Below are 26,522 nucleotides of genomic sequence, written 5' to 3' on the forward strand. Positions count from 1 at the left end.
CCCATAGAAACATTTAGCATTTCTGCATTTTGGTGCTATGACCTTGACATACTCATCAATCTGTTTTTGACATTTCATGTATAACTTTGTATGAAAGGAGAAATATTGGAGTTTTGATGATTTTGGTCTTTTTTATGCTTATCCTCTATAATCTCTGTAGAACACGGATCCTATGCTTAAATTGGGCAAAAGTAGGAGAACAACAACATTTCTGTACTGACAATGAAAGTGACAGAAACACTTGAGCGATTTCATCAAAATCTTGAGCGCCAGTCTCGCCAATCTCATACATTTCCGTATTTATTCTAAGGCCCCATATTGTGGAAATGCAGCATTATTGTCTGCTGGGGAAAAGTAGTGGGAAAAAAATGTGGAATTTTACAGTATAAGCAAAGAGAATTAAATTCTGACACATTGCAGGAAAGAAACCTGAAGGAAAGAAGAATTCTATTAGCTGCCTTTCCCTATGTGGAGCTTTAGTCTTAAAGGGGTTGGCCACTTTCAGAACAATATTGACAAACAAATGTACAATAAAAAGATATTCAATTTTCCAATATACTTTCTGTATCAATTCCTCACGGTTTTCTAGATTTCGGCTTGCTGTCATTCATTCTGTTACTTCGAGGAGATAAAACTCTGACCATGGTCATGTGATTTACGGTCCATGGTCATGTGATGAGCACACAGGTGCACAGCTGATTACCAGGCAGATGTCTGATTACTGTGCTGTGACTATAACGAGTGGCACCTGTGTCCTCATCACATGACCATGGACCGTAAATCACATGACTATGGTCAGAGTTTTATACACAAGAAGTAACAGAATGAATGACAGCAAGCAGAGATCTAGAAAACAGTGAGGAACTGATACAGAAAGTATATTGGAAAATTGTGTAACTTTTTATTGTACATTTGTTTGTCAACGTTGGTCTGAAAGTGGCCAACCCCTTTAAATATGTCATTTTCTAATGATGCATTCATTATAAACATATCATTTTAGTGTTAACAGTGAATCACAGGACCATTATATACAAGTAAATAAAATGTATGTTTTAATGTAAAAATTTAAGAAAATTGAATCAAAGAAAAGTTCCCTGTAAGATGAAGCCCTGGCAGATAGCACATTTTATGGCTGCAGACGTCAGATATTGATAGAGGTGTTGTACAACAGTTTATCTTCTGTTGGTTTAGTTACAGGTACATGTTGAATCCTGTGGAAACCCTTTACATACTGTACTATCATGCAGCATGATAAATAAAACTCTCTCAATGATAGAGAAAGGAAGCCACCTCAGGTTCCGGACCAAAAAACGGGTAGCTGTGACTGAATGCCGGAGCACTGCACTGGTATCCAGTCACGCACTCCGCTCCAGATTAGGCCCAATCAATGGGCCTACACGGGAGGAGGGAATGTCTTCAGGCGGATTCGCAAGGCGAATCTGCCTGAAGAATTAGCATGTCCGTTCTATTTTCCGGGAGCCGGAACAAACGCCATATTAGCCTCAAAATCCTGAACAAAAAGACGGCTCCCATTGAAAATTACCCTTACCCTAACAACAAAGCCATGACTGCCATTTAGAATCTGTTTTCAAATTTTTTTTTTTTTTATCTTGCACATTTCCACTTTAAGGGCTATTTCACATGGGGCAAAATGGTCAGGATTTTGACGTGGTATACGTGTCAAAATCCTGCTAAAAAAAACTACCTCCCATTGAAATCAATGGGAGTCAGGAACAAACCGCTCGCGAAAAAAGAAGCGAGCTGCCCTTTCTTCAGGTGCATTTGGTGGCTGATTCAGCCGCAGACCTCTACCTCGCGACACCACCCTCCGGACTAGGCCTATTCATTTGGGCCTAATCCAGAGAGGAAAGCCACGATGGGATGCCGATGCACTACGTGTGAACTAGCCCTAGCTGGGTAAAATAAACCCAATGTGGGGCCACACGGTGGCTCAGTGGTTAGCACTGCAGCCTTGCAGCATTGGGTCCTGGTGTTCAAATCCCACCAAGGGCAAACAAAAAAACATCTGCAAGGAGTTTGTATGTTCTCCCCGTGTTTGCATGGATTTCCATCCCATATTCCAAAAAGACATACTGATAGGGAAAAAATGTACATTGTGAGCTCTATGTGGGGCTCACAATCTACATAAAAAAAAAATAAATAAAAAAAAAATAAACCCAATGCAGTAACAACAGTCACTGGTAGAGGTGATTTACAGGATCAAGTAGAGGTCATTCAGTGCTACCCTGTTTCCCTGAAAATAAGACAGTCTCTTATAATTAATTATAAAACAAAATATATGACCTTTCTTATTTTCGGGGGATGTCTTATGCAGCGGCTGGAGCGGGGAACAATCGGCAGTCATGCTGATGCTTCCTTAGCAGAGCGCCGGCATGACTGCTGGTTGTATGTGATCCAGAAGGTGAAGGGGGGGGGGGTGTCTTATTTTCGGGGAAACAGGGTACATAGTGTTCATTTCGAGATATTAAGACAGAAGCAGTTAGAAACTGTTTCAGTTTTCTCCTCTTAAGTTCCCGGAAGACTTGGACAGCCAGCACCTAACCTGCTCCTGTAAGATAGCAGGAGCAAGAGAGCTTTAAACTAGCATCAAACAGTACCTTTATAATGGTGTAGGTTTGCAGTCCAGGATCAAATACTGTACATTTATGGTGCTTGGTCAGTATATGTTAATGTATGCACAAGATGTTATTAGGGCATTGATATTTTATCTGAAAGAATAGCTCTACAATCTGCATTTTTGCCAAATACTATATAAGGAAACCAAATCATTTCCATGAACAAAATTATTAAATCATAACAAGAGCATGCAATATTATAATTTCCCAATCATTAATCCAAAGCATTATTTTATAATCTTATATCCATTTCAGATGTTAACATACTAAACAAAGACGAAGATAACTCATCTATATCTGTAGAAGGTAAGAGGAAATAAAAACCTACTATGAGACATTTTGGTTTATATGCACAGTCATACTTCAAGGCTGGTGAGGTGTCAGAGATTCACTTCCAAGATAGGATTTTTACTTTTGGATGCAAGATAATTTGTAGGCCACTAGAGGAACATAGACAGGATCTGGATGGAGAAGCACCAGTAGTAGTTAACCAGTGATGTGGGTGCCTACTGTAGTAGGACGACAACCTTCTTACTTTTGTCACTCAATTGCAACTCCACAATTTCAATAACTACAACTACAATAACTACAATTTCTAAAATGTTGATCTATTTATTTCCCTGACCTCACTACTCAGGTTCCATTTGCAGAATGGGGATAATCAAGTTATCTGTCAAAGACTATATGAGGTAAGCGATATTCTTTTCAGTATATAAACATACTGTATTCTAGTTCTATTGTAGAAACATTTATAAATGCTTTATTCCTTTACATAAAAGACGCAGCGAAAATGGGTGGTATTGACTGTTTAACACTGACAGATTGAAAACTGTTCAGAGAGGAGTTGTAGACTGTACATATAATAGGGATCCCAGCATGGTACTTGCAATTTACACAATGAAGTATGCTTTATGCAGCATTTACGAGATTTTTCTGCTTCTCTGATCTTTTGATATAATGTAACACAAGTGTAAACAAGAGGATAATTCATACAGGTAGGCATGGCAAAGTAGAAATAATCTAGGCAGCAAAGTGGGCGCTAGAAGAGTGTAGACCTGAGGGGACCCCAAAGATTCTTCTGCCACATAAAATATACATTTAGAGATTTTTCATTGGGGACCATGAGCTTCAAGCTACGCCTCTGTTGGAAATATATATAGTTTATGGTTTTATTGAATATATTTTAAGTGAACTGACAAATACACTTTACAAGTAGGGTGCCTTTGTGAAAATCTAATAGTCTACTGAAGTAGCATTCTAGGATAGGAGGGGGTATGTTTAAAAAGATGCCCCTTATGATAAAAATCTCATAGATTGTTTTTTATTTCTCTGGCCTCCTAATGGATACTTTAAATTTCTGTAGGGATTCCATGTGTATTTTTTTCTTGCAGCATGTGGATGAGATTTATTAAAATCTAAACTACTGTAGTTATATTGTAATGCTTCCCATTGAACATGGAGGGAAATATAACTCAGATTTCAGAAGTTTCCTAAGCTTGTTTTGGGTGACTCAAGTTTAGAGTCCGGTATGGCCCTCTCTGGCCCATGTGATGTATGCAGTTCTGGGCCCTCTCTGACCCGTGTGATGCATGCAGTTCTATGGACTCTCTGGCCTGTATGATGCATGCAGTTCTGTGGCCTCTCTGACCTGTGTGATGCATGTAGTTCTGTGGCCTCTCTGACCCGTGTGATGCATGCAGTTCTATGGACTCTCTGGCCTGTATGATGCATGCAGTTCTGTGGCCTCTCTGACTCGTGTGATGCATGCAGTTCTGTGGCCCTCTCTGGTCCATGTGATGCATGCAGTTCTGTGGCCTCTCTGACTCGTGTGATGCATGCAGTTCTGTGGCCCTCTCTGGTCCATGTGATGCATGCAGTTCTGTGGCTCTCTCTGGCCCATGGGATGTATGCAGTTCTGTGGCCTCTCATGTCTGTGTGATGCATGCAGTTCTGGGCCCTCTCTGGCCTATGTGATGAATGCAGTTCTGTGGCCCTTTCTGGGCTATGTGATGCATGCAGTTCTGTGGCCTCATGTCTGTGTGATATATGCAGTTCTGTGGCCCTCTCTGGCCTGTGTGATATATGCAGTTCTGTGGCCCTCTCTGACCTGTGTGGTATATGCAGTTCTGTGGCCCTCTCATGTCTGTGTGATGCATGCAGTTCTGTGGCCTCTCATGTCTGTGTGATGCATGCAGTTCTGTGGCCCTCTCTGGCCTGTGTGGTATATGGAGTTCTGTGGCCCTCTCATGTCTGTGTGATGCATGCAGTTCTGTGGCCTCTCATGTCTGTGTGATGTATGCAGTTCTGGGCCCTCTCTGGCCTGTGTGATGCATGCATTTCTGTGGCCCTTTCTGGCCCATGTGATGTATGCAGTTCTGGGCCCTCTCTGGCCTATGTGATGAATGCAGTTCTGTGGCCCTTTCTGGGCTATGTGATGCATGCAGTTCTGTGGCCTCATGTCTGTGTGATGCATGCAGTTCTGTGGCCCTCTCTGGCCCGTGTGATGTATGCAGTTCTGGGCCCTTTCTGGCCTGTGTGATATATGCAGTTCTGGGCCCTCTCTGGCCCATGTGATGCATGCAGTTCTGTGGCCCTCTCATGTCTGTGTGATGCATGCAGTTCTGTGGCCCTTTCTGGCCCATGTGATGCATGCAGTTCTGTGGCCCTTTCTGGCCCATGTGATGCATGCAGTTCTGTGGCCCTTTCTGGCCCATGTGATTCATGCAGTTCTGTGGCCTCTCATGTCTGTGTGATGCATGCAGTTCTGTGGCCCTCTCTGGCCCGTGTGATGCATGCAGTTCTGTGGCCCTCTCTGGCCCATGTGATGCATGCAGTTCTGTGGCCCTCTCATGTCTGTGTGATGCATGCAGCTCTGTGGCCCTCTCATGTCTGTGTGATGCATGCAGTTCTGTGGCTCTCTCTGGCCCATGTGATGTATGCAGTTCTGGGCCCTCTCTGGCCTGTGTGATACATACAGTTCTGTGGCCCTCTCATGTCTGTGTGATGCATGCAGTTCTGTGGCCTCTCATGTCTGTGTGATGCATGCAGTTCTGTGGCCCTCTCTGGCCTGTGTGATGCATGCAGTTCTGTGGCTCTCTCTGGCCCATGTGATGTATGCAGTTCTGGGCCCTCTCTGGCCTGTGTGATACATACAGTTCTGTGGCCCTCTCATGTCTGTGTGATGCATGCAGTTCTGTGGCCTCTCATGTCTTTGTGATGCATGCAGTTCTGTGGCCGTCTCTGGCCTGTGTGATGCATGCAGTTCTGTGGCCTCTCATGTCTGTGTGATGCATGCAGTTCTGTGGCCTCTCATGTCTGTGTGATGTATGCAGTTCTGTGGCCCTCTCTGGGATTCATCCTCCTCTAAGACAGTCATAAGTCAGAGCACTTATTCTGTCCTTGTACAGATTGTCCTTCCTGCCATTTCTATTTAGACTGTAAGCTCTTATGGACAAACTCTCCTTTGTGTATCAATTTTCTTTCTTTTTTTTAGGATTACCTTTTACTTCCTCTTCAATACTTTCTTATACACAGGGGAAATATCTCTGTTGACTGATTAAATAAACTGATTCTTATAAACTGACACTCCCATTTATGAGGAATTGTGCTGAAACACAACACAGAGACAAACGTCATGCTGAAATATCTTCTTTTGATCAATGCTCTTTGTTATTACATTATCCTCTTCCATAGCAACATCTTCTATTTCAGCAGTGCATGGCCAAGCATTCAGTCTTTATTACATTGCTTTGCTGTCTATAAAGACACAATATTTCCCTATTAGGATATTTTCCATTAAGAAAGACTATGGTAACTGACAGTCACAAGTCACATCTACGTAAGTGCCTTATATTTACATCTTGTACAGCCTAGCTAGCTCACGAGATTTCTCTTTCCAGTGTCCAGTTCTTCTACAAGTACAAGCATTCATCACATAATTATTTTCCTACCGTTCTCATAACTGTTAAATTAATAAGACAAACTAATCCCTATAAAGCCTTAAGAATATTTCTTACTCACATTTCCAAATCAGGTAACTGGTTGCAAGTCTTTGTTACTGCACCTCTGTGTCCTGTACAGTACAGGGGCAATGTCCTTGGTGCACTTTCTGCCGCTCGCTAAGTGGGGCTTTAGCCTAAAGGAGTCTTTAATAATAATATTGTTTACTTGGAGTCCAATATGGGGGCGTATACTATATATACAGTCCTATGAAAAAGTTTGGGCACCCCTATTAATCTTAATCATTTTTAGTTCTAAATATTTTGGTGTTTATAACAGCCATTTCAGTTTGATATATCTAATAACTGATGGACACAGTAATATTTCAGGATTGAAATGAGGTTTATTGTACTAACAGAAAATGTGCAATATGCATTAAACCAAAATTTGACCGGTGCAAAAGTATGGGCACCTCAACAGAAAAGTGACATTAATATTTAGTAGATCCTCCTTTTGCAAAGATAACAGCCTCTAGTCGCTTCCTGTAGCTTTTAATCAGTTCCTGGATCCTGGATAAAGGTATTTTGGACAAACAATTCAAGTTCAGTTAAGTTAGATGGTCGCCGAGCATGGACAGCCCGCTTCAAATCATCCCACAGATGTTCAATGATATTCAGGTCTGGGGACTGGGATGGCCATTCCAGAACATTGTAATTGTTCCTCTGCATGAATGCCTGAGGATTTGGAGCGGTGTTTTGGATCATTGTCTTGCTGAAATATCCATCCCCGGCGTAACTTCAACTTCGTCACTGATTCTTGAACATTATTCTCAAGAATCTGCTGATACTGAGTGGAATCCATGCGACTCTCAACTTTAACAAGATTCCCGATGCCGGCATTGGCCACACAGCCCCAAAGCATGATGGAACCTCCACCAAATTTTACAGTGGGTAGCATGTGTTTTTCTTGGAATGCTGTTTCTTTTTGGACACCATGCATAACGCCTTTTTTTTATAACCAAACAACTCAATTTTTGTTTCCAAAATGAAGCTGCCTTGTCCAAATGTGCTTTTTCATACCTCAGGCAACTCTATTTGTGGCGTACGTGCAGAAACGGCTTCTTTCTCATCACTCTCCCATACAGCTTCTCCTTGTGCAAAGTGCCCTGTATTGCTGACCGATGCACAGTGACACCATCTGCAGCAAGATGATGCTGCAGCTCTTTGGAGGTGGTCTGTGGATTGTCCTTGACTGTTCTCACCATTCTTCTTCTCTGCCTTTCTGATATTTTTCTTGGCCTGCCACTTCTGGGCTTAACAAGAACTGTCCCTGTGGTCTTCCATTTCCTTACTATGTTCCTCACAGTGGAAACTGACAGGTTAAATCTCTGAGACAACGTTTTGTATCCTTCCCCTGAACAACTATGTTGAACAATCTTTGTTTTCAGATCATTTGAGAGCGGGCTGTCCATGTTCGGCGACCATCTAACTTAACTGAACTTGAATTGTTTTGTAGAAAGAAATGGTCCAAAATACCTTCATCCAGGATCCAGGAACTGATTAAAAGCTACAGGAAGCAACTAGAGGCTGTTATCTTTGCAAAAGGAGGATGTACTAAATATTAATGTCACTTTTCTGTTGAGGTGCCCATATTTTTGCACCGGTCAAATTTTGGTTTAATGCATATTTCGCATTTTCTGTTAGTACAATAAACCTCATTTCAATCCTGAAATATTACTGTGTCCATCAGTTATTAGATATATCAAACTGAAATGGCTGTTGCAAACACCAAAATATTTAGAACTAAAAATGATTAAGATTAATAGGGGTGCCCAAACTTTTTCATAGGACTGTAAGTATACTAAATTGTCATGCCCAGACTATGAACAGGGGTGAACTAACCGATTATGTAATTTGCTTTTTAACCAGATTTGTATGTTCACCAGACCGTAATGTAGAATGGAAGAATTGTTGTCATTATATGCTAAAAATAATAATCAAGCCTGCAAGATCTATTTTCCTATGCATTATAGGGGTAAACCCACAGCAAACCAGTTCAGAAAAATGTTAATGCCGTAATAAAAATTTCTCATACATTATTGTGAAAAGAGATATCCTATAATAAATATATTGGAATACTTTTCACAAGCAAACAGTAACAACATTAACAAAAGCCAAATGTCATGTCAGCTGTTCCTCAGCGTCCTAGATAAGACTGCATCCTCGCGTGGTGTGTTTTGGCGTTCTAGCGAATCCCATCCACACATTGATCTTCAAAGCCATTGTGTTTTTGGAAATCGAAGCATGTCAATTCTCCTATAGGTATAATTGAAGCAGACTGTCACACTGTCTAGATCATCTTAGGTGAAGGGATTGGTGAACATTTAAGGTCATGGCCCAAGGTTGCGAAAACGCAGTGTTTTATATTATCTGCAAAGTGGATGAGATTCTGGCCACTCCCATTCAAACTTTGTAGAAAGAAATCTGTAACGGAAAAGCTTGCTTTTTTGAAAATTGCAGCATGTCCATTATACCTGTGAAAATGCCGGTTTCCATATAGGTATAATAGGGACAAAAAGTCTGCAGAGGAAAACTCACTAAGAAAAAAAAACTTCAGAAAAAAATGTAATGTGTTTCCGCAGTGTTTTTTTCTGCGTTTCGCTACTTGGGGCCTTAACCTAAGAAGGGAATCAATAGTACGCTAGGTGCTGCTGAAACTAGCATGTAACAGCAATATCTTGACACCAGGACAATATTTTATAATGGTTCCACTTTGGAAATCACACTGTTTCCACTGCGCGTATTTTTCCGCAACATGTGGATGGGGTTTTAAAATGCCTGCAGGTTTTACCATGGTGTTTCCGCAGTGGACAAACTGCAGTGTTTACCTCACATGGGACCCCGGTCTTACAGTGGGAAAAAAAATCTCACACTGGAAAACTACAATGATAATAACATGTACTACTCAATTGAGGAAACAGGAAAATTATTTTTTAGAAATATTTTTTGAAATTCAAACACTTGACAAAGGGCTGGATGGTTTCTGTACAGACTTATTAAAGGGCTGCTACAAGCACATTGTTTATTTTATAACCCCTGCTTTTGTAGTCAACAAGTGACCAGAAATGCTAGACAGCTCATTAAAAAGAATATAAGTTACATTTTTAACTGTTTTATCACTTTCTAAAGACAATCTCAAGAATACTAGTTTTGCAATTTTTTGCTTGGCTACATTCAATTAAAAACCAAAGCGGGTTAAAAGTGACTTCCCCAACAATGTATGATTCCATCTAAATTATGCAGACAGTTTGATCTTTGGCGTACATATCTCAAAAAAAGAACACATTATTTCTGAAATAATATATTTTGGAAGTCATGGCTAGAGAAGCTGTGTTCCCTGAAGGTTAGCAGCTGATTCACCATCTGTCATAAAGTAGGATACCTTCTGTCTCATTTACAGTATAATTAGCATTTGCTAACACCTAACACCTTTATTCTCACACCTACAATATGCTACCATATTTTGTTTTCCAAAGTAAGATGCTGAGGCTTGAATTAGGCACACATTATGTTTTTTTTCTCATTTTTTTTTCTATTTTTTTGTTTTTAATGCAGTTAATTTAAGAGTAAATGAATTCACGAAAATGAATATATTTGCTCGGAAGAATAGATATGAATTTATTTCTTTGTATTTGTCTCGTACAGCTCTCTACATAATTATATAGAAAAATTTCCAATTGCAAGAAGTGATGGGACCAACAAACCTTCTCCAAGTGTTCCTACAAGGTTCGCTCCTCTGTAGTTTTTATATTTGTTTTAGAATATTCATTTTGCGTTATTATGAGTTATGAAGACTAATCCTTCGTATTAATATACATAAAGATGCTGAGTGCACTAATCTGATATTAAAGCCCTATCCTAAAGTTAAGCCATCAATATTTGTGTCTTGGGCTACCCTTTTAAGCAGCCAACTATCCCACATAAGAAACTAAATTTGAGTTCACAATATGGAGGAAACATATAAAACCATGGGAAGTTACTCTATTCTACACCATCACTAAAAGTACAGAGGGATATCATGTACATAGCAACTACATACTGTACTAGTGAAAAGTAATGGCATCAAGTAGAACCGTAATTAACCCATTAGTTAAAAACATTCAAGGTCATGTGGTCGTAAAAGGAGGTGAAAATAAAGCTACATCAGTCCTGAAAACAAAACTTGAAAAAAAAATCCGAAATTGTTTGAAAATAAAAAAATCTTTCAACCAGTAAATCCAAAGATCAGACCTTTTGCTAAAGGGTGAAGGGGACAGAATAAAATAGACTGCTAGATCTGTGTCTGCTGAGATCACGGTTAGTTTCTGGTTGTGTGGCTTGGGGGACTCTTTTTAATACAGAACTTCTGTAACTACAGTCAGGGCCGCCATCAGCAATTTTGGGGCCCCATACAGCCTAAGTGTCTGCCCCCCCCCCACGCCATTTTAAAACTACCTTATTTTGCATCATACCAATTCTGTATTACATTTCCCTTTATTTAGCAGCATTACAAGGCTTAATCAGATTCTATTTGCAGGTAAGATCTGCTACGTGTGACAGCGCCTATAGAGAGCCAACACTATTTATAAGAGCCCTCCTAATAAATCCTCAGGCCTTTTTCACATTGCGTTTTTGGCCTCCCTTGCCGGGATACGTTGGTAACCAGTCAGAATCAACTGTCAACTTATCCCTGCACGAAGAACTGGCCATTAAAAAAAAAGGGGGGCCTGCAGTTCTCCGTGCAGGGATAAGTTGGGAGCTGATTGTGACTGGTTACCAACGTATCCCGGCAAGGAAGGCCAAAAACACAACGTGAATACTCCTTTAAAGTGCAAGTCCCACCCCCAAACAGGCTGCTATGCTAGTAGCATAGCAGCCTACATCATTATTATTCTCCAGCTAAAAACTTATATATTATATATTATTGCCCCAGTTCCCTCTCCGCAGTGCCGCACACCCGATGTCCCAACAATCCCCCCCGTCTACCCTCTAACATCTTTCCATTGCCCCCTGTACCCATACCTCCCAACTTTTGAAGAACCAAAAGAGGGACAAAATGTGCAGCGCTGTATAATCCTCCTACAGTCACCCGTAAATTATATGTCCCCCCTCCATCTCTCCCCCAGCTTCATATACACCCTTCATCTGCCCCCAGATTCATGTCCTCTCCATCTCTGCCCCCAGATTCATGTCCCCTCCATCTCTGCCCTCAGATTCATGTCCCCGCATCTCTGCCCCCAGATTCATGTCCCCTCCATCTCTGCCCTCAGATTCATGTCCCCCCATCTCTGCCCCCGGATTCATGTCCCCTCCATTTCTGCCCACAGATTCATGTCCCCACATCTCTGCCCCCGGATTCATGTCCCTCCATCTCTGCCCCCAGATTCATGTCCCCCCATCTCTGCCCCCAGATTAATGTCCCCTCCATCTCTGCCCCCAGATTCATGTCCCCCATCTCTGCCCCCAGATTCATGTCCCCCATCTCTTCCCCCAGATTCATGTCCCCTTCATCTCTGCCCCCAGATTCATGTCCCCTCCATCTCTGCCCCCAGATTCATGTCCCCTCCATCTCTGCCCCCAGATTCATGTCCCCTCCATCTCTGCCCCCGGATTCATGTCCCTCCATCTCTGCCCCCAGTGTCATGCCGTCCTCTCCATCTCTTCCCCCAGATTCATGTCCCTCCATCTCTGACCCCAGTGTCATGCCGTCCTCTCCTTCATCTGCCCCCAGTTTCACGTTCCACCTGTGTCAGCTCCTTGCTTCAGCCGCGTAAGTGTTTAACTCAGATCTGCGTCCTTTGGCGCAGATCTGAGTTGAAACAAACAGGACATACAATGACTGCTGCCGGTGCCAGTAGGCCCGGGCCCCCCCCAATTTTTAAATTTGGCCGGGCCCCTGATGCCAGTAGCAGTAGTACTGGCCTATCGGCGGCCCTGACTACAGTAAATATTAAGGCAAGTTATGCAGTCCTGGGAATACATAGAAAACATATCCTACAACCAATGGCTCAAGAACCATATGTGTCTCTCAGGCATCTGTATGTGACTGCCAAGCTGACGACCGTTCTAAATACTATTATGTATGGCAGTGTCAGAGATGCCATAGTATTACTTAAATTTGACATAAGGGTAGGAAATATAAAAAACAAAAAACTTGAAAGTCTTCAGTAGATGATACCTTTTTTAATGAATCAATTTCTGAAGGCTGCATATTTATGTACAACAGGACACATAGGGATATAATTTTAGGAGGGAGGGGGGAAGAGGGGAAGAAGCTTATTGGTATGTACAAGTAAACAAATCCACAGTTCCCAGGTTCTTATCAGGTCAGAGTGTCTTTATGGCTGTCTCAGGTCAGTGATTTCTGTAGGATGCCATTCCATTCTCCAGAGTGTTAAATAGGGTCATGCACTTGTACTCATAAATCAGTCTGTTCTTCTTGGATTTAAAATTCCCTCTTAAAATCAAATTTTTTATGTCATTGGTGATATTATGATCTTTGTTGCAGAAATGTTTTCACACAGGAAGGTCCATTCTTTGTTCTCTAATTGTATGGCGATGTGCGTTCATTCTCATTCTGAGCTTCTGACCGGTCTCTCCAACATACAGATTTTCAGTGGAACATTTGGTGCATATTATTAAATACACTACATTAGGTGTGTTACAGGTGAACGTACCTGGGATTTTATATTCCCTGTTAGAGTTTTGGATCTCTATCTTGTCAGTGGTCAGTATGTGAGGGCAGGTTTTGCATCTTTTCTTTCCGCATGGAAATGTTCCTGTGTTAGTTGGAGGTGACAGTGAGCTGCTGACAACCATATTCCTGAGGTTTGGTGGCTGTCTATAGCACAGGAGAGGGGGGGTCTGGAAATATGGACTTTAGACAGAGGAAACATTTGCGTTTTTTCGCTGCGGGTCGTTCCATGGGGCCTTAGCCTAAGAGTGAGGCCCCGCTTTAAAAAAAAAAAAAAAGTGCAGATTTTGTTGCAGTTTTTTTTTTTTTTTTTTTTACCAAATCCGGGAGTGGTAAAAATGGATTAGGAAATATATAGGAAACTTTTGTACTTCTACCTTCTGTTCAATCATTACTGATTTTGGCTAAAAAAAAAAAAAAAACACAGCAAAATCTGCAAGAAAATACGCTGCATTTCTGCAAAGTAGGGCCTTAGCCTAGAAAAGTGGACATAGCACAGGGAGGTTAAATCCAACACTCCTCCTGGATACTACCAAATAAGTTTAAATAAAAACACACCAATATAAACACAAACACAAATATGTCTTGGTGTTTTGGGGATTGATATACATACTCCTCCACACCTATACTGGCACCTATATTTAAATATTCCAATAAATATTTGCAGAAATAGATGGTGATGAGTGTTAAGGAATTTGCCAATATAACCACCAGCATAAAAACTCCTATAGCGTTGAGGGAAATATATATATATATATATATATATATATATATATATATATATATATGTACTCCCACACTTAGAAAAAATCCTCAACATGTTTCCCCCCTAGAAAATATAAATATAGTGACTAGGGGTTCATCAGAAGGATGATCCAGCAAAAGAACAAACTACAGCCCTCAGATAGATATAGTAAAAGAGTAAAAACTGTTTTTCCTGGTGCCCCGATAGTGGGAGACGGTGGTTATGATGAAGCCCATTAGCGATTCGTTTACAAATTAGATTAATTCTTATTTTCACTATAGTATGATATAATGAGTACAGGGACTGTAGAGGCAGGCTACATTATCCACCACTGCAGTAATGCTAGACATAAGATAAGATATTCCTTTAATAGTCCCACAATGGGGAAATTTCAGACTGTGTATGGTATACACTATATACAATGGTTGTGGGCCAAACTCTGTCACTCTTTAAAAATAGGTTAAGAGACACCTAAGAAATATTTCCTCCTTTTCATACTGAAGATGGCTCTACATACAGAATGTCATATTTAGAATTATCTCAAGTCACATAGAAACAAAAGGCCATATCCACTATAAACTTTATGTTACATATAAGAAAAATCATAAAGACCCTGATTCTGTTTGCTATGCTATCTCATTTATGTAGCTGTGCGTTCACACAGCGCAGCGGTTCCAGCCCATGGGGCCTTAGCCTTAGGCTAAGGCCCCATGTTGTGGAAATGCAGCTTATTTTGTTGCAGATTTTGCTGCATTTTTTTGAGTCAAAGCCAGGAGTGGATTGAGCAGAAGGGAGATGTATAAGAACTTCCTATATATTTCCCATTCCTTATGTAGCCATTTTTGGATACAAAAAAACGCAAGTAAATCTGCAACAAGAAAAACCGCGTTTCCGCAATGTGGAGCCTTAGCCTTAGGTTAAGGTCCCACGCTGCAGAAACGCAGCTTTTTTTGTTGCACATTTTGTTGTGGTTTTTTGAGCCAAAGCAAAGAATGGCTACAAAAGGAATGGGTAATCTAAAAAAAAGTTCTTATACTTTTCCCTTCAACTAAATCTATGTTATATAATATCCTAAATGATTTTGGCTCAAAAAACCGCAACAAAAAAAGCTGCGTTTCTGCAATGTGGGGCCTTAGCGTTAAGGAGTTTTCCTAACATGCAAAGTTTTTTTAAAACTAGGCAAGCTTGTCTTGAATGAAGATTTACTACAGGTTATAATATGACAATGGCAACCGAAGCTAAGTAGAGTGATCCAAGAGAAGATATAATATATATACTGTGTATATATATATATATATATATATATATATATATATATATATATATATTATAACATGTATAGATATAATAATATAATATATCTAACATTTGCGTGTGTTTTTTTTTTTTTTTTTTGTCTCATAGCATCTCAGACATGCTGAAACTATGTGAGGCGGATCCAGTGGATCTTCTCATTGATCTTGGATTTGGTATAGATGAGCCAGATATCTGCAATAAAATTCCGTCACGTTTTATCATGACACCTTCCGGTGCTAGAGGAATTAACACTCGAGTATTTTTAGAGGCGCAGAAAAAGAGGATGGAAATTGAACATCCTAATTTGTGTGGTACGTGTATAGTAAAAACTTACTTTATAACACTGTCATAGAAAATGTTCTATATCATTTTAATCAGAAAAGGGTCAAAGTAAAACTAGAAATAGTTACAAAATATGGAACAAAAATGTGCAACTTTGTAGTATCAGAAAACAAAGTTAAAGTTATAAAATGTACTACAACCAAAGTTTACAATACAAAGTTTAATACCCATGTAGTTTTTAATTTTGTCTAGAGAAAGAAAGAAAAATGAGTCCGTTATTTCAGACAGCTTTTCTAGATATGTGGCGACACTGTAGAAATGGTATATGCTTCTAGACTCTCCAGATTTAACAGGCACCTAACTATACTCAGAAAGCATCTTGATCAGTTCAGGAGTACAGGAGAATCGCAGTAAATCATAAACAAACATACAGTTGTACCGTATTTTCCGGACTATAAGGCGCACATAAAAACCTACGATTTCCTCAGAAATCGTAAGTGCGGCTTATAGTCCGGTGCGGCTTATATATGGATGGAAGCAGTGGCAAAGTCTGCGTGCCGCTTCCATACATACATAAAAGGCACCGTAAGGGTGCATTCACACTACAGAACGCCGGTGTGTATCACAGCCGTACACGCCGGCGTTACAGCAGGGCTGCCGGACACTTCCTATTCATTTCTATGGGAGCCGGCATGCGAGCGCTCCCCATAGAAATGAATGGACAGACACTTCCCATTCATTTCTATGGGAGCCGGCATGCGAGCGCTCCCCATAGAAATGAATGGAAAAAAGCAGTCCATTCATTTCTATGGGGAGCGCTCGCATGTCGGCTCCCATAGAAATGAATAGGAAGTGTCCGGCAGCCCTGCTGTCACGCCGGCCTGAAACAGAACGTGAAACTTACCCAGCGGTGCAGGGCGGGCGGGCGGGCATTCAGGCCTCCTCTTCCTCCGATGTTCCGTCCTTCTCCTCCAGCGCTCGCTGATAATGGCCGGGGCGCATGCGCAATATCATAATGCTTCTACTACGGCTACGCATGCGCCCAGGCCATTACCAGTTAGCGAGCGGCGGAGGAGGAGGACGGAACATCGGAGGAAGAGGAGGCCTGAATGCCCGCCCACCCTGCACTGCTCGGTAAGTTTCACATTCTGTTTCAGGCTTTTATTTTAAAACGGGGGGGGGGGGGGGTAGTTTAATGTAACTTTTACGGTTGGGCTCTATCAGCATGATTTTGCTGATAGAGCCCCTCCTCGCCTGCCGAGCGCTTCCAATAGAAGCGGCTGGCACGCGGGGGGTTAAGCGGTCGCTGGCAAAGTCTGCCTGCCGGCGCTTTCAATAACATATAATGCGCACCGGACTGTGGCTTATAGTCCGGTGCGCCTTATATATGAACCGAGACGGACTATAAGGCGCTCATGGGCAATGCGGCTTATAGTCCAGTGCGCCTTATAGTCCGTAAAATACGGTAGGTAGACATTACAGGTTGTATAGACTTGATGGGAACATTTTATTTTTATTTTTATTGTAGACTATATGTATAAAGTAAGCAGTTAGTAGATAGAATATTGCTGGCGTACTCAGACTATCAACAATTCTGCATTAAGAACTAATATATTTTCTTAACTTTTAGGTCGTTTTAGACAACTGGAAGTCTTAGAACAAGTAACAAGCGCGTTTTCTTCATTGTTGAATGATATTCATACTATTCCAATCAATGGTGGTCAAAAGGCATATTCTGAGAGAAAATCAACACTTACTCCAGAGAAGAGAAGAAGAATACGACAACTTCTTTGGAAATTCTCTAAGCAGGTGAAAATAGTGGATGAGAACATAAACCCATGTATGAATAATGCAGAACAGCAAGATACTAAAGAAGATCAAGAGAATCTAGGAAAGGGGAAACGTAGCACTGAGGAGAGTAGTTTGGTGACTTTGTCAACTAGGGACAATGGGAACACATCTGATGGACAAGCATCTCACCTGTGTGCGGTTTCTACACCTATAAAAGAAAGCAACCATCCCAAAGGGGTCTTAAAAACATTCAAAAAATCTGATCGACAAAGACTTCAGCCTTCAGATCCAGAGTCCTTTGAAATGGAAGAGGTAAGAAGCATATTCACACTAAATCCACATGGAGCGAAACACAGCAAAAAAAATGCTGCCAAAAAAAGTGTTATTTTATTTCAGCAGCATTTCTTTTTGCGTTTAAGCAGAATTCTGTTTTTTCCTCCTCCTATTAAATATATAGGAAAAACACTCAAAACACTCATTTGTGCAAACAAATCTTGCCAATGAGGAAGAGTGGATATTTCCCTGCCTGGGGGATCCATATTCAACCTCCAAAAATACTATAGGAATCTGTAATTCCTAGTGGAGGACTTGTATACAATTAGAAAAATATTGATTCAATTACCCTGCATACTATCCTTCCCAGAAATTCTGTTCACACGCATTTCTGTGCTATAAACTCAACAGGGGACTTTCTGCAGGAGATACAGTGTTAAAAGTGTACAGATCTAAGTATAAGGGTAAGTTCACACGTATTTTTTTTTGGTCAGGATTTTGAGGCCGTATCCACCTCAAAATCCTGACCAAAAAGACAACTCCCATTGAAATCAATGGGAGCCGCTCAGGAGGTTTTTTCCAGGAGCCGTTTCTTTCAGCTCCCGGAAAAAAGAAGTGAGATGCTCATTCATCAGGCCAAGCCGCCTCGCGATTCAGCCTGAAGACACTCCCTCTTCCGTACTAGACCCATTCATTGGGCTTAATCCGGAGCAGAGTGCGTGGCTGGATGCTGGTGCAGTGCATCAGCTTTCAGTCACGACTACCCGGCTTTTGGACCGGAACCTGTGGCGGCCTCAGGTTCCAGTCCATAAAACCCGGTGTGAACTTACCCTAACAATTCATAGCACAGTCATATGGGCCAGCAGCATAGCCAGGTAATCAATATCCAGCTGATCAATATCTCCAATTGTACACCTGTCCTCTACTAGGGAGAGGGAGTATTTTTCCTATACTATTTTTGAAGTTTGGATATTGATTCCCCAGTCAGGGAAATATCTACCCATTCTTCCTCATTGACAAGATTTGTTTTACACAATCTTAATATTTGATGCATTAGAGAATTTTAATATATTTAGTAAAAATTAGGTTTTAGCTATCCATAATTTTTCATTGATATTTTCAATTATTCATCACCTATTATATCTACTACTTTATGGTCACTGTATGATGGTAATATTGGTATACCTTGTGGCTGTGATTTTGCAGCTGCAAAATCACAGGCACAAAATAGCGCCACGTATACGATCCCGGCTTCCATTGAAATCAATGGGAGCGTATACGGCCCGCAAAATCTCATGCAGCGTATACGTGCCACATCATGCGGCGCTTTACTCCATGTGAATGCACCCTAAAATAGTATAATGAGTCAAAAATATATATATATTTTTTTTTAAATTAAATAAGTGATGAGATAGAATATCAAAAAGGATAGGAAAAGTAACTAAACGCCAGGTATGTATTATGATTCATCTACTGTCCACCAAATACAGAGGGACATTCTGATCTAATGAACAAGTCTGTGTAATTGCAGTAAATAATACATAAATATGCAAAATTAAAGATCTATAATGGGCCATCCTGGATCTCAAAGAAGATATTTGTATAGGTACAAGTGTAATCTAGCTAGATTACATCGAAGTCCCTAGCTGGGGTGCAGAGTGCTAAGCTCCCAAGCCAGTTAGTAGCCCCCATCCCCCTGTAGGCAACACATCTAGCATCCCTAGTTACCAGGAAAGACCCTTTATGTTATACAGACTCTGATGTGATCGCAGTTGCCACGCAGTAAGAAGACATGTGTCCGGCAACTCCATACTATGCCACTGAGATTGGTAAAACATGGCTAAAGCTCCAGCTGGTCAGGAGTGTGAATGTTGTAAAAACAAGTGTCGGAGTCACCCTGTGGAGACATGACTCTGGTGTATTTATGCAGCATTTCTGTGCCTGCCGCAATGGTAATAAGGCAGTTATCCACTTCACAAAAGTAGAGGATGGACTTGATTAGTATAAGTGTATTTGGCCACTATTGAGAGATTGTAACACATTCTATCCCTGTATACAGGGTACCACAACCTAATGGAGGGAACGGGGGATGGGAGGAGTAGTGGTGATGTCACAGGGTAGGCCCAGTGCACTCAACTGAAATCCTCCAGGCCATCTCTCCGACCAGACACTGACCAGAGGGTGTCTGTGTTGTACCTCATGATGCTGGTAGTTGTTGCCTTCGGGCACTTCCGGTTGGAGTGGAGTCCTGTCTCAACCTGAGCCTTGTGGTGGTGTTTGGAAGGACCCTGATGGTAAACACAGGAATGACTCAGGAGGCATTGGTGCAGTTTAACCAAGGTGAAACTTTAATCTGAGAACAATATAACGCTCAACTCATGCAGCTTCCCAATGGGAGTAGTGATCTCCATCTGCATGGCTATTCGCAGGCTTGGGATGAGGCATGTTATATGGTGCCTTTACTCCACACCAGACAATAAATGGTGCTCTTCTTCTCCCAGTATGCGGGCTCAGTAAACCGAAGTCTGAGGGGCCCAGATACCTGGATGCAGATGAGTACTGGTTGATGGCTTCCTAAGAAGCACAACTGTTTTCTCCTCACTGGAACACTTTTTGTCTCCTTAGGGTTGACAGCTATAATTTCCCTGTCTTAGGACTTGGTTAGCAAGCTGATGGGCCTCAATATTTAACTGTCCTTCAGGGGCTGCCAAGAACACTCTCAGAGGTCCAGCTTGAATGCCAGCACACACTCAACTGAACTGTCCCTGAAAAACAGTCCTCTAGAAACATAAAATCTGCACCCTCAGTCCAGTGGCCTGTGCCAAGACCTTTAAAAACAGAGGGTTAGCCAAGGAGAACACAAACAAATGGGAAGCTGCAACACAAAAGAAGTGAAAAACACATAAAATAACCATATATACAGCCAGGGGCACAGAACACATTAATATAAAAATAAAGATAATAACAGACAGTTTAAGAAGAGTCCGCTGTGATGCTGCAAGAGAGGTTGCTCACAACCTACATTTTTCCCTATGTTTTTGGAGTAAATAAGAGGAAATCTCGGGGAGAACATACAAAGTCCTTGAAGATGTTGTCCTTGGTAGGATTCACATCCTAGGACACCAGCACTGCAAGGCTGCAGTGCTAACCACTGAGCCAACTTGTTGTCCCTCCTCTGCAGATTTGCTATTACAATTATACCTATGGGGAAACCGTCGGCATTTCCGTAGGTATAATTGACATGCTGCGATTTCCAAAACTGCGGCATGATCGATCCATGCTTTTAACTGCAAAATGGGCATGGAATTCCCTAGAATCCCATCCAATTTGCCCTTACTGTAAAACTTCGCAATTTTTCCGGCAGCGTTTCCGCCCCATGTGGCCCCGGCCTTTTTTTTTTTTTGTACATATTTTTGGGGGCAATACCCTTTCATCTGATTTCACATATTGTTCAAGGTGAATTAGATGCAACTTTTGTAATATGAATAAATATATTTGTAACATTGCCAAGAAAGAATTCTGAAAATTACTGAGAAGGTAAGACACCAGAAATAGGCTGAATTGTGCATTAGATGGCCGTCATTTGTTTAAGCTGAGCAAGTCTGTCAGTTGCAAGTAATGCAAATATAAAGCCACTAGGTCATCTTATTTCACTTGCCTATATAAGCACATAGCTTTAAGCACTTGCTGACACCCTTGGTTTACAAAAGTGAAAGCTACAGATGGAACGAATAAGCTAAATGAACAAATTTTAAAACAGAATTTAAAAAGTGTGCATCACAGGAAGCATACAGCTCAGGGTTATTGAAGAAGATATATACAGTCATATAGGATAGAATATAGTTTATAGATTATCTTAATATTGACTACTGCAACAATTTTAATGTATTATAATAATTTCTACATTGTAGCCTACAGTTGAAGTGAAAATGATAAAGGATGTATTGAACGAGAAAAAGATGGAGCTAGTCATTAGAGATTTTACAGAGAATTTTTCAGACGCATAGTCTGACTTCCTCACTTTTGGGCAGGATCAACCAGGTACTGGGTCTGATAGCAGCCCGGAGTCACTAGTCAGAAGACTGTAGAAGATTCATATCGACACCCCCTGATCTTACCTCAGGGGATGCCAAGGGGGACAAGTAGCATGGCAGAACCCCTTGGATGCCATGGTCATGTTTGACCATGGCATCAGGGAGTTAAAGCCCACGATCGGAGCTGTGCTCCGACTGGGGATAATGGAGCAGAGTGTTAGCTGTCAGGATTCAATGAGAATCAAATAGCCAGAGTTCAGGGTATGAATATTGCAGCCAACTACACCAGTGTTTTCAGAGGTTAAGCTGAAAAAGTATATTAACACTTCCTGGTGACAGTTTCACTTGGAGGTAGTTGTCGGTTACAGCAGGATTTCAAAGCAGTTTACAGCAGTCACTGCTTTACAGAAGTTTCCCAGAAAACAGGTCACAGCTACTTGAGACCACATTGGAGTCCTGCAAAAACACCTAGCAAGATTTCTCCTTATACAGAAGTTGTGCTTAGCGTATATGCTCCCTGCCACTCCATGCTTCTGCTGTCACTTGCTCCGCTGACTTTGTGAAAAGACCCTGGGTATTACAATGGTCAGTCTGCACCTACAGGTAACTGTCCTGACCACACAATCTTGATCAGACTGGTCTTCCAAAAGTTGCAAGAAGACTAATATAGGGAAACTTTCACATACCAGTGTGATAGTAAATGTGTAGGCTGCACCATGAAAAGCACAAAAAGGAACTACCTGCTGTACAGCCAAAAGATGAAACTGAGTTTTTCACATCTAGGAAATCATTACACTGCCTCCCATCCAGAGCAATGACTCAGTAATACAATTGGGGTATGTACACACAGAGTTTTTGCAGGCTGATTTAGAAGCCTTAGAGGACTCGGAGGGCCCCTACTGCTTTTTTTTTTTTTTTTTTTAAATAGGCCATTACCTGCTATTCCTCCTATACTCGCTCCTGACCACGGCCTCCCCTGCTTCCCATTCAGCCCTTCAGTGGGCCCCGTGTGTCCCATATCACGCTAGTGGTGCTGAACAACAAGTCACTGACAGCAATTATGTCACAGATGTGGGTTATACTGGACACTATGGGACATTATATTATGTGGAGGTGCCACTTTGAGACATTATACTGAGTGTTTGGGCCACTATGGGACATTACACTATATGGGGATCACTATGGGACATTATACTTTGTGAAAGGGGTGCAATAAGTCAATATATTGTGTGAAGGGAATGCTATGGGACATTATACTGTGTGGAAGCCACAGGAATGGGGGCGCTATGCCGGATGGGGGACCTTAGTCAAATGTTTGCTATGGGGCCAAGGCTAGTTAAAGGGGCTCTATCACTAGGAAAAGTCATTTTTAACTAATCACACCTTTGCATAGCCTTTAGAAAGTCTATTTCACAACTACCTTTTGTATGTAGATTGCCTCAGTGGTTTCTGAATAAGTCCGTTTATATTCATATGCTAATTAGACTAGTGCACGATAGATGGTGCACACCTCTCCCTGCTGTTTTCTATGGGAGACGGCTCCTGCTGCTGCTGCTTCCTGTTTGCTTCACACACATAGAAGATAATAGCAGAGGCTGCTGGAAACTTCCTGAGCTGGCTGGAGGCTCATTAGCATTAGAATAAATACGGACTTATTCAGACACCACTGAGGCAATTTACATACAAAAGGTAAGTGTGGAATAGCCTTTCTAAAGCCTATGCAAGCATGTGATTAGATAAAAATGACTTTTCCCAGTGATAGAGCCCCTTTAAGCCCCTTCTATTGGCATTAGCTATACCTACTGATTGTGGCAACGAGTTGCAGCCAAAATTACTGTGTACCCCATCCTAGACAAACTTCACAACCTAATACAATTGCACATATCAGTACACAGGCCTACTCTGAGTGGGCGCTCCACGTCAATTATTCACTTAGGCCGAGGCCTCACAAGGCGTTTTACAGTCAGAGCAAAGTGGATGAGATTCCAGTTTTGCCCACTTTGGGGTAAAACCTCAAACTTACTGTCTAAAGCACTGTCGGAAGAACCGCGATGCATTGCCACAGCGGTTTTTCCAGCAGCACTTTTTATTGCTGTGGGATGCTACGTGGGGCCTTAGTCTCAAAGGGTTATTCACATTTCAGCAAATCACTGCTGGGAATAACTGCTCCCCATCTCAACCCCTATGACTGGAACTTACTGGAACAGCAATAAAGTAGAAAAAAATCTACTTAAAGAGGACCTTTCATCAGATTGGGCACAGGAAGTTCTATATACTGCTGGAAAGCTGACAGTGAGCTGAATTCAGCGCACTATCAGCTTTCCCGATCTGTGCCCGGTGTAAAGCGCTATCGGTCCCGGTACCGTAGGGCGTTTCTGACACTTAGCCAGGGACGCCCTTCTGCCCAGCAGCGCCTATTGCGCTGTACAGTGTAAGCGGGGAGGAACGCCCCCTCCCTCTGCTCACACAGCTCATCCATAGACGAGTATTATCAGGAGGGGAGGGGGCGTTCCTCCCCAGTCTTAGAGCACAGCGCGATAGGTGCTGCTGGGCAGAAGGGCGTCCCTGGCTAAGTGTCAGAAATGCCCTTCTGACTGTAAAGCGCTACGGTACCGGGACCGATAGCGCTTTACACCGGGCACAGATCGGGAAAGCCGAATTCAGCGCACTGTCAGCTTTCCAGCAGTATATAGAACTGCCTGTGCCCAATCTGATGAAAGGTCCTCTTTAAGGCTGCATGCACACGGAGTTACGCCAGGCTTGTAAAAATACTCATTCACAGCCGTACACGCGAGCGCTGCGGACGGCTCCCAAACACTTCCAATTCACTTCAATGGGAGCGCTCGTAACAGCCTTAAGAATAAGGAAACTTTTTTTTTTTTTTTTTACATGTATTTTACATGATGTGATTTTTGTTGCAGTTTTTGCTGTGGCTTTTTTGCGTCTGAATGCTGTATAGACCTGTAAATTTCTCCTTAAAAAATGCTTGTGTTTTTTTATGCAGTTTTTGCAAAGACTATGTAAAAAAAACTTCAAAAACTGCATTAAAAAATGCATCACATCATCCCATTGATTTCAATGAGTTTTTCAAGGCGGAATCAGCTAGAGGAAAAAAATCTGCTATTGACTGTCATTGAAATGAATGGGATCCATATTGACTCCCATTGAAATGAATGGGAGGCATATTTTGAGGTAGATTCTGCCTCAAAATGAGCCTTCAAAAAGCACAGTGTGAACTTACCCTAAGGGTGAGCTGTGTATGATCTTACTTGTTTTGGATATATTTTAATTTACTGCATAGGAAAGCATTGCCTACTATACTTCTCTTGCAAAACAACATAGTAAAAATACATTATAAATAATCTAGGCTGTTTGTTTTATTTTTTCATTATGTATAGACTATTCCTATACATTGTTGTTTGGAGGCCATGAAAATGTACACTTTTTACAGCATGCAGGACTTTTCTGGGACCACGGTATGCAGATTAGCACTTATAGCGCCTTGGGCTAATTTACATGCCTATACAGTAACATATGTTAAAAGGTTCCATTAGAAATACAAGTCAGTGAATACTCCTAATGTGTCTAAGCTGCAGAGTCAAAGCATACTGTCAGAATATTGTGTCAGATTTCCAGAAACAGAAACCTTGAGCATTGCAAATGTGGTGTATGTTGTATAGAGTCCTTTAGTACTGGAAATTAATGGAAGGTTGGAGACCACAAGCGTATTGACTTCTCATACATATCTATGGCCTGTCACATCATGAAGGTCCCAATACATTATAGACTCGGAAAATAGATAAATAATTTGCCCAAATGACTACAGTATTCCCTTATAATATAATAGTATCGTTGTCATCCCTTAAAGGTTGAAGGTTACTGTATGTTCTTGGGATATCTTTGGGGATGTAAGATAAAACTCTATAGCTTTTCTATTAGCAGACTATTAAACTAGTTTGCAACATATACTTTACATAGGTACATAGGTAGGTATCTTTAGCTGAGGTGTAGTGTACAGAGACAACTAGGATGCGTATGTACGTACGCTTGCTTACTAGAAAAAGTAGCAGGAATTAAACTGTAAAAGTAAATAGAATTACATCATGTGATATATACACGATAAGCTAGTAATGCCTAACCACATGATGTCATATTTGTTCTGCATCACCACAAGTATAAAAGCTATCATAAATTACTGTACATCTTCACTGATCAAACAATAAAGAAAAATCAATGACTAAGTAAGACATCAGTATGATAAAAACGTAAAGGTGAAATCCAGGCAGAATTAATTTGGGTTATTCTCGCTAGTAATCCCAAATTAGGCAACATGGCTTGTAATAGGGAATTAGAATCTCAACATATACTATAGTCTATAAAATTATGTGTGTAGAAGTAGTGGAGGCTACAGCAGTAAAGAGTCAGCTATTATTTACCAACTACACTGGTCGATACAAGCTATATGGGGGGGGGGGGGGAGGGGATATTTAGTTCAAGCTTTCTTCACTGATACGACTTCACTCTTTGCCAGAAGCACATCCATGTTTATGAACATGTTTATGAACAACTGAGTATCTTTTATCCTGCATTTGCTCATTTGTTGCTTGATCAGGAGCACATTTATGTAAGTCACTTATCAGCAATAAATATGAGCGCATTCCCTTTGTAACTCAAAATGCATACTGATAAGAATGGTAAAGTCGTCCAAATTCTAAAAAAATAAAGGTAGGACAAGTGCAGGGAATTATTGAATTTAGCAACAAGCTATACCTATCATGGCTGCATCCATCAGTA

The 26,522-nt window shown here is 41.3% G+C and overlaps 1 protein-coding gene across 1 annotated transcript in view; it reads left to right on the plus strand.

Annotated features, from left to right (window-relative positions):
• The first annotated feature begins 2,894 nt into the window (after positions 1 to 2,894).
• The window catches only part of ITPRID1 (ITPR interacting domain containing 1), a 65,627-nt gene continuing 41,999 nt past the window's right edge, over positions 2,895 to 26,522 (plus strand). Inside the window, exons 1-5 of the mRNA XM_075271097.1 lie at positions 2,895 to 2,942; positions 3,274 to 3,325; positions 10,280 to 10,360; positions 15,457 to 15,659; positions 17,261 to 17,733. Of these exons, the coding sequence (XP_075127198.1) occupies positions 3,288 to 3,325; positions 10,280 to 10,360; positions 15,457 to 15,659; positions 17,261 to 17,733 (795 nt within the window). The 5' untranslated portion in view covers positions 2,895 to 2,942; positions 3,274 to 3,287. The remainder of the gene's footprint in view (positions 2,943 to 3,273; positions 3,326 to 10,279; positions 10,361 to 15,456; positions 15,660 to 17,260; positions 17,734 to 26,522) is intronic.

This window comes from Leptodactylus fuscus, chromosome 4 (genome assembly GCF_031893055.1).
Source record: "Leptodactylus fuscus isolate aLepFus1 chromosome 4, aLepFus1.hap2, whole genome shotgun sequence".
NCBI lineage: Eukaryota > Metazoa > Chordata > Amphibia > Anura > Leptodactylidae > Leptodactylus > Leptodactylus fuscus.